Source organism: Austrofundulus limnaeus, unplaced genomic scaffold, assembly GCF_001266775.1.
Source record: "Austrofundulus limnaeus strain Quisiro unplaced genomic scaffold, Austrofundulus_limnaeus-1.0 Scaffold81, whole genome shotgun sequence".
Taxonomy (NCBI): Eukaryota; Metazoa; Chordata; class Actinopteri; order Cyprinodontiformes; family Rivulidae; genus Austrofundulus; species Austrofundulus limnaeus.
Window position 1 is genome coordinate 1,781,454 of NW_013952483.1, and position 8,786 is coordinate 1,790,239.

Genomic DNA, 8,786 nt, shown 5'->3' on the forward strand with positions numbered 1-8,786 from the left:
ATATATATATATACACATTTCTGCAAAACATGCAGAAATGTATGTTTTATTTTCAGTGTGTAGTGTGTGATCGTGTTTCCTTTTGGGCAGTTAAGAAGGAGCTTTTGCTGCTTCGTAATTTAATTGCTGAGCCATGACAAATCACCAAGACAGAGCAATTACTTGCAGATGCCACACAAAGTTGTTGATATYGCTTGTTGGCTTATAGCCAAAACTAAGGGATGAAAAAAACTTGGGTTGTTGTCATGCAGTGCTTTCTAACTCAGTCTACCTCAACATCTTTGTTATCTGGATTTTTCTTTTCTCTTTGTCTTTTCTTATATCTCCCCCACACACTGTTCTACAGTAGCTGCCACATTTGACAGCATTATACTGAAAAAAGAAATGTGTGGAAATAACACAGTGACAGCATCACATCCCATTGGTGGCCAACATGATTTTCCCTTTGCTATCTTGGCCATGTGTAACACACAGGCAATGCTTTGGTGTCATGGTGGTTACAGTGTCATGAGAGAAGAATGCAGATACAAAAAAAGAGAGAAAAATCAATTGTTCCTTTCAAGGGCAGAAGATGAAAGCTTTGTCTTTCAGAAGAGACAAAACCACCTGTGCTGGGCGTAGAGCTCCACAGGTAAACTGACCAGGCAGAGAAAAATGAGCAGAAAAGGAAGGTTGGGTGCCAAAGCAAAGACTTTGACTGTGAAGTAAGATCAAAAACATGACAACTTCAGATGTGTCTGAAAAGGCTGGAGAAAAAAAAACTCCTGACATGAGGGAGACAGAACAAACTCAGTAGAAGACTTTGATACAGTGTTTTCTCAAGAAACAAAAAGAAGGAGAAGGAAGGATGGTAGAAGGTTAGTATCTAGATGACATGAGAGTWTGTGTGTTAAAAGGAAAATAACTAAATAGTTGTCTGTAGTTTCTTTTCTGCTTCAAAGTAGTGCTAAGAGCAAAGCAGACCATCCCCTGAAAGGCAACAGTGACTGTTGTCGTTTTCTTCCATTGTAACATGTAAAAGCATAGAGCATCATGTTAAAAAATGCAGACTTCAATAGTGCAATAGTATATCTTTAGCTGTCAATGTTTAACATATTATCTTGATGAGATAAAATATTTTATCATCTAAAATCAAAAATCATATAATTAAATCCTTATTTTATACTCCAAGTAAATCAAAATTATACAGATAAGCACTTCTTTATCTATTTTGCTGTTTTTATTTGTTAAAATAACATGGTGTCTTTAAAAACCTAAACATTGGTCTATCTTCATTAATTCACAGCAGCTGTCAAAACTATTAGCATAYCCTCTGGGGGATATACTTTACACAGCTTTACCTCGTGATGAGGCTGCACTGTGTAGGAGCACACTCCCAGTTGGTGGATCCCTGTTACTGGTAAATTGGGGTGTGCCTGAACAAACTGGGAGGCTAAAAAGTGTGCCGCAAACTAAAAGCAGCCGGACAGGTGGAGCTCTATAGCCTCGACAGGTAACATGTCTAGGAGAAGGAAAACTCTCCTCAGCTACCCCTAGTGGATGGCAACTTGAAAAACACTGAGCATACAAGGAAWTTAACTGTCAACAAGGGATTATAAAATCTCCAGGGACCCTGCCTGCAGCACATTCATCATGAATGTCATAGGCAGTCTTACAACCACACCTCTGGCCTATATGGTACCAGGCTGGACAGGCCATTTTTACTCCGGCCTCAAGACCTGATGCCTATATGTCAGGCTCAAGTCAAGTCAAGTCAAGTCAAGTAATCTTTAATATCCCCATGGGGCAATTTGTGTCACAGCCAGCAGGAACAAAAACAATCATCAACCACAAATACAGTAAAAAACATAAAAAAAAACATAATGGTATAGGTGTAAAAACTACAAACACACAACAATATGTTTTTAAAATGACGATAACAGCAGGTAAAAAGGAGTTCTTAAATATGTTGGTTCGACATCTTTTTACAGCAAAACTGCATCCTGATGATAAAAGAGAAAACTCTGTGAAGACGGGGTGGTTAGGCTCAGCTAAAATTGCCTGAGCTTTCTTTAAGGATCTGTTTCTGTGGAGAGTAGTGATGTCATTTAATGGGACATTAGCAATTTTACTGCAAAGACTGACACTATGGTGTATGCATTTTTTGTTTTTTTTGTGTCAAAAACCCATACCAAATAAAAGAAAAAGTAAGAAAAGATTCAATAAAACATTCTCTTAAAACTACTGTCCATGATAAAACTCCTTAATTTACGATAAAGGTATAGATGTTGATGGGCTTTCTTGCATAAAGTGTCCACATGTTTGTCAAAAGAGAGCTTGTTGTCAATTACAGTACCCAGATATTTATATTRCTCCACAATGTCAACTTGTTGATCATTAATGTGCACAGGAGAGATGACATTTGTGTTTTCCCTGAAGTCAACAATCATTTCTTTGGTTTTGTTGATGTTTATGTCTAGAAAGMATGACTTACACCAGTTAATAAAATGTAACACCACTGGGCCATGATCAGTCATCTGACTTTAAAAGGGACACAATGACAGAATCATTAGCAAACTTTAAAATATGCCGTCATGCGAACTGGCTCTGACACGTGTTAGTTTATAAAACAAATAAAGGGGGTGGGGCAGAACACAACCCTGTGGAGAACCAGTGGAAGAGAGCAAAGCATCAGATAAACCATCATGTACTCTGACACATTGAGATCTGGTAGTTAAAAAACCCATTAGCCAACATATGAGACCTGATTCAATTTTATGTATACTGTTTAACCTGTCTGCTAGAATATGTGGCTGTAAGCAGTTAAAAGCAGAAGAAAAATCAATAAAAACAAGACGTGCAAAAGTATTAGCTGCCTCAAGGTGTTAAAGAACCAAGTTCAGTAAAGTGCATACAGCATCATCCACCCCTCTGCTGGGCCTGTTGGCAAATTGCAGTGGATCCAAGCTGGTTTTAACAGTAGTTAAGAGGGCTGTCTTAATTACTTTCTCAAGTGACTTCATAACAAAGGATGTAAGGGCTACAGGCCTGTAGTCATTCGGCTGTTTAGGAACTCTGTTTTTGGGGATTGGGACAATGACGGACTCTTTCCATAAACGTGGGACCTTATTGAGGTTGAGGAAGTATCTGAAAATATAACAAAAAATAACAGATAACTGCTCCGCACAGTTCTTAAGTAAGCGGCCGTCAATATCATTAGGACCTGGACATTTCCCCTCCGTCACACCACAGAAAAGTTTCTGGTTCGTGCCCTCATCCACCTGGACAGAATTTTGTCCTGCTWTTGTATCTTTAAAATGGGATTAAAGATTAAAGATTACTTGACTTGGCTCTGGGCAACAGATGATTTAGTGCCTTGGGACTCGGCAAGGGCAAACATATCTGCCTATGCTGCAAGGTCTACAGGGAGTACCCAGTACAAGGGTAGCCCCTTGACCACACCCCGTCGGGGAGCAGTCAGCGCTTTACAAGTGCTTGGGTTTCCAGGTGATGAGYGCACTGACATGTTGTTGGTGTCCTCTAATGGAAAAAAAAACATCCTAGTTTCAGTTGTTTTGGGGATAATGGAATATATAGAGCAACTTGCATCACTYTAAAGATGCCAGTATGTTGRTGTGTACTTGCCTTAGCAGGGTACAGGCATAGCCTTCATCCAGGAATCTTGGACAATATWTATGGTATAYGGCCTGGGATTCTCTGGGGGCCKACTTTTATATGARYTGAGTAGCCACAGACCCAGAGCAGCAACAGCCCTGACAAGAAGCATGAGATACACTGCACTGCCCCACCTAAAAACAGGTGATGCTGTAGTATTGGGCATTCATTRGAATGGCAAATCCAGAACAATCATTGCAGCCTCTGTTTGTCTGCCAATTGATTCACAGCAGCCACRTCCATCATAGCCTGGCACAATATGTGCTTTGCTGTTTCTTGGACATATATAAAATATAGAGAGAGCACCTGACAGTAAAGGTGTAGATTAGACAACAACAAATTGGCTTCTTTTCAAATTTTTTGAAAGCATCTTCAACTCTGGGGGGCTTTCCACAGGGAGGAGTAATTTCACCCCTTTGCTGGCTCCTGGTTGTCAACCACCTACTAACGGTTTAGGCAATAGACATACACAAAGGTACGCATATGACCTGGTCCTATCTGACTCACAGCACACTAGAATCTGGGACTGTTGCTGCTCTTCCAGRAACTGCAGAACCTAGAGACAGAATGGTCAAAAAAATTTAGCCAAGTTTTAGGACAGAGATTGAAGCTTGGTCTGCCTGGAGTAACCTACATATCTATGGTGGGCATATATCCCGATAACTTCTACTGTTTTATAGATGAATGTCTTCTGAGGGGGTCAGTAAGTACAGGGGTGCTGTTTTTCCACAACCAAAATAAGAGAGTACAGATACCCACTAGGTGGTACTACAACTGTATCTCAAACCATGATATAGCCCATAGATGTGGTGCCTCTCAAAGACCTTCATTGTACACAGGTAGAAATACTCACACTAACATATGGCCAAATTGCTATCAGAGTTCTCCATGGGCCATACTTTACATCAAGGCTTGTAGGCTGTGTCCAAGCAGCCAATCCATCTGGCTTGGCTGTGTCCAATGGGTACCAGGAGATACTTGCATTAATGGTAACAAGATAGGTGACATTGCAAAAGCTGGTAGTCAGGCCAACTTTAAAAGACCAGAGCCTGTTGTAGGTATTTCAACAGCAGTCTGTAGGACTGCTTTACAGGCTTGGATTAGARATCAACACTTAATCTGCTGGAGGGAGCTAATGGATTGTAGACGCACTTCCCTAATGGCATGGAAAATATATCAACCAGACAAAAAATAAAAATGAAAATGAAAAAAACTTTAAGTACACTGACTGGAGTTTTAACTGTGTACAACATGCTTAACTGCCATAAAATGGCAATGGGACTCCATGACAATGGTCTGTGTGATGTCTGTTGCATTGACATAGAGACATCTTTGCACTACTTAGGCCACGGCCTGGCTCTGAGCAGCCAAATAAAAAAAAAATAAAATAAAAAAATTGGGGACCACTTTATGGAACCTGACAAGCGTAGAACAGTGATTTTTTAACCTTGTGTCCTATGAGGGATGCAAAGGTTTGTTTAAAGCTCAGTGTCCTTTTGGGCAGATCAATGAGCCCACTTATGAGGCCRATGCTCATTCGGGTTATTTATCTATCACCATAACCATAGAAATGTAACTCTTTATCTGATAATCCACAAATAAGGGTAGTTAGCAACAACACTATTCAATTTGTAGATTTTAGATTTTTTTAACTTTAAAAGTGGGTAAAGAAAAGTGATAGATCTCTGCAAAAATGGTGGGAAAAAAAGACAAATTATTTCCCATATGATTCTTCACAAAGGCATAACTTGCTTGATTCATCTCGCCAAAAACTTACAGAAAAAGAGATTAGAACCTAGTTGATTGTTTTTACTTTAACACATTTAATCTATAGCTATGATACTTTAAGTAGCTTGACTTCTGCCTTTTTGATTTTGTTTTTTATTTATTTATTTTTCTTTACAAATTACAGTAACAAGAACTGGTTTTAAACGGTTCACCATTACAAAAAATCAAACAGTTTGAAGTAATACTAAATTGCACAAAAATAAATAAAAATAAAAATAAAAATAAAAATAAAAATAAATAAAATAAAATAAAATAAAATAAAATAATAATAATGATGTTTTGGCACAGCTGTTTAGTATAAACTTACAGCATTCCTGTGGGCTTCGATTGTTGCGAATTAGAACCTTTTGGTTTGCTGTGCGAAACAATCTGGTCCAGTTGACTGTGTTGTAGTAGCAAAGCTGGCTGTTTTCTGCAACGTGAACAATCCCAGCACTGATCTCTCTGAGGGACTGCAACTGCAGTGATGAGATGCCCTGCTGCTTTAACACCAGCAGCGAGATCCCACTGAGAGGGCAAAACAGGTGGAGGTGAGAGGAAGACAGGGCCAGACAGGAACAAGAGAGATGTGAGAGGAGAAGGAGGAAAAGTTAAGATTGATGTGAGACAGGGGTAGAAAGCAAACAGAGATGAGGAATAAATAGAAGCATGAGGAAAACATATTCAATTTTCAGATGTAGTTTGAATATTTAAAACACAGAGCAAGAACATGTTACAGAGCATTTGCACTATTAATGCTTTGCTAACACATTAGACAAAAGAACTAATGCACTCACACAAACATGAGCAAGAACATTATTGTTTTGTCGTCTTTGGTGACAGGCAATAATTTATTTCAATGTGTTCCAATTAACAAATCAAAATTGTGCATTTAGGCCCTTTTCTGGTTTGCTAATGCAATACATTTTTATTTTATTACAGAAAACAGTTAATTACTCTACTTGTCATTTTGTTTCATTTTGTTTAAAAAGCCTACCCTCGGTCCCCACTCCATCCCTTCTCCATTCGACTCCCACAGTTTAACTGTGACTGGCGGACAGCGGGATGTCAGAGTCATCATATAGACAGTGAGTAAGCAGGATCAAGTATGGGGCAAAGGTGAGAGGCAGGCTATAATTTGTATATGGCCTGCTGTTTTCATTTGCAGGCAGGTGTAGCGGACACACATACACACACGCACACTTAAAATTTGTACTATATAATCAGCCAAGACTCACATTGTTCCAATCCAAATGCCACTACACATTTTAGAGCACTTTTACAAAAACAGTAAAAAGTAAATGATAAATAATTATGTTCTATGGGWTAAAACTACTGAGCTCTTAAATGTCAAAATAAAATCGTGACCAAAGCATGTTCATAACACAGTGTTATTTGGAGGTAGGTTTTGCACTTAACAACAGAAATTAAGATGCAGAGCACTTAATCTTAAAAGCATGGACACATTTACTAATAATTTATGTAAAAAAAACTTCAAAATGTACAAACTAAGCTATGACAAATGTCATTACTAGACAAATGACATTTGTGATGTACAGAACTTTGCCAAGGGGTTTCAAAGATCTTAAAAAACATTTAGTGAAGGAAATGTTTCACTTGTGATTTTTTAATCAGCAAAATATGGATTTAATAAATAAAACTCAATCAATATTGATTTGAAATTTTAAAAGAAAGTGTCCAATAGCAGGCTTAAAAACAAAACAAAACAAAACAAAACAAAACAAAACTACCCGTAGCCTTTTCTTTTTCATGTTTAACTTTTATAAAAAATAAAAATAAAAACAATAATTTAATAGATTAACTAAAAGATTTGTGTATTATTTGTATAAAACAAACATTACATTTCACAAAACTGTGCAATGTGCCAATCAAAGCACAGCTTTAATCTTTTCAGGTACCTGTAAAGTGCTCTTCCCCCAATCGTTGCCAAGTTGGAGAAAACACTCAAGTCTGTTATGTTGTCTGGCCAGGACTGGATGTTGAGGTAGCCTAAATGGGGACAGAAATACACACACATGGGTTACTGCAAATACTAAAATCATTTGTGTATCATACTGTCAATTTTACACAGAGACAGGAGAAAAATGACAATGAATTAGTGGCTTCGTTTTAGAATTAGAGACCAGTTACAACACCACCTGAGTCTCATCTGAAAGCAGCCAAGCACTTTCTGAACCAAGTACACGTCAAAGGTGTGACAAACCCATAGTGGGTTCAGGTGCCAGCCATAATATGCACAAAGTCTGCCATATCAATCCTTTGCTTTTCCTCTCTCTGCCTCTCTTCTGCTGAATCATTTAGAGCATTAAAAAAACCTGAGAGGGTGGCCGTGGCTCATTTATGATTTTCAATAATGGATTCACAAATATTAAATATTTAGTAGAGGAACAGTGGGTGAGTACAATTCCCAAGCCAACAACAGAGGATAAACAAAGCAGCTGGGCATGAGTAAGAAACTACAGCTGTATCTACAAAAGAAGCGTAGAGGTTAACAAAAAGACAAAGTAGGTGGAATGAATAAAAGTTATTGCAAGTATAAGAAAGAAAAAAAAAAGCACAAAAACATTTACAAAATATTATTACACTGGAAGAAAACAGAGGCCAAGCTGCTTTAATGACAAGGATAAAGAGCATACAGTTACAAGTGATGGCAATAAAATACTGTGTTGGTTTGATAACATCCACTGTATAATGCATTCACCAATCAATAAACACTATCTGCCATGATTCAATTATGAGAGTGATTCCCTTCCTACTACACACATAATTTTGTTTATCTAAAATTGACTCGTTGACAAGACAGCAACAACCTTCAACAGTATGTTTATCTGTTTGTGTACACTGTTTGGWTTTTCAATCCCAGACAAGAAGCAGAAGCATCTTCACAAATGCCTGTTAACGGTGTTCAGTAAGAAATGTAAATGGTTTTATTTGTAAACTTTATTAGCACTTTTGATGTCTTGTGTCACATGGTGTGTTTTTGAATACACTGAGAACTTTTTAGCCCAGAGGCAAAAGTGCTACACCAGTCAGTGTTGTACCTGTCTAAACTAATTGTATTAATGACAAAACTGCAATGAAAAGCCACGTTGACATTATACAGTGTGTTACTTAAGCAGATTAGAGGTTCTTTCTGTTGTAGATAATGAATGTCATGATGAATAATATGCTGATAGCAGACATATGCTGCACAAAATAGGTACAGATCCTCAGGCAATAATCGAATGTGCCTAATTGTAAAACAGAGAAAAATACATGTTCCTTTTACATAATGACACATTAATATTACATATACATATACATATATATATATATACATATACATATACATATACATATATATA

The 8,786-nt window shown here is 37.6% G+C and overlaps 1 protein-coding gene across 1 annotated transcript in view; it reads right to left on the bottom strand.

The window, feature by feature from the left end:
* erbb4b (erb-b2 receptor tyrosine kinase 4b) overlaps positions 1–8,786 on the bottom strand; it is a gene marked incomplete in the record, with an annotated part of 262,602 nt that overhangs the window by 62,830 nt on the left and 190,986 nt on the right. Inside the window, 2 exon segments of the mRNA XM_014011540.1 lie at positions 5,750–5,949; positions 7,341–7,431. Of these exon segments, the coding sequence (XP_013866994.1) occupies positions 5,750–5,949; positions 7,341–7,431 (291 nt within the window).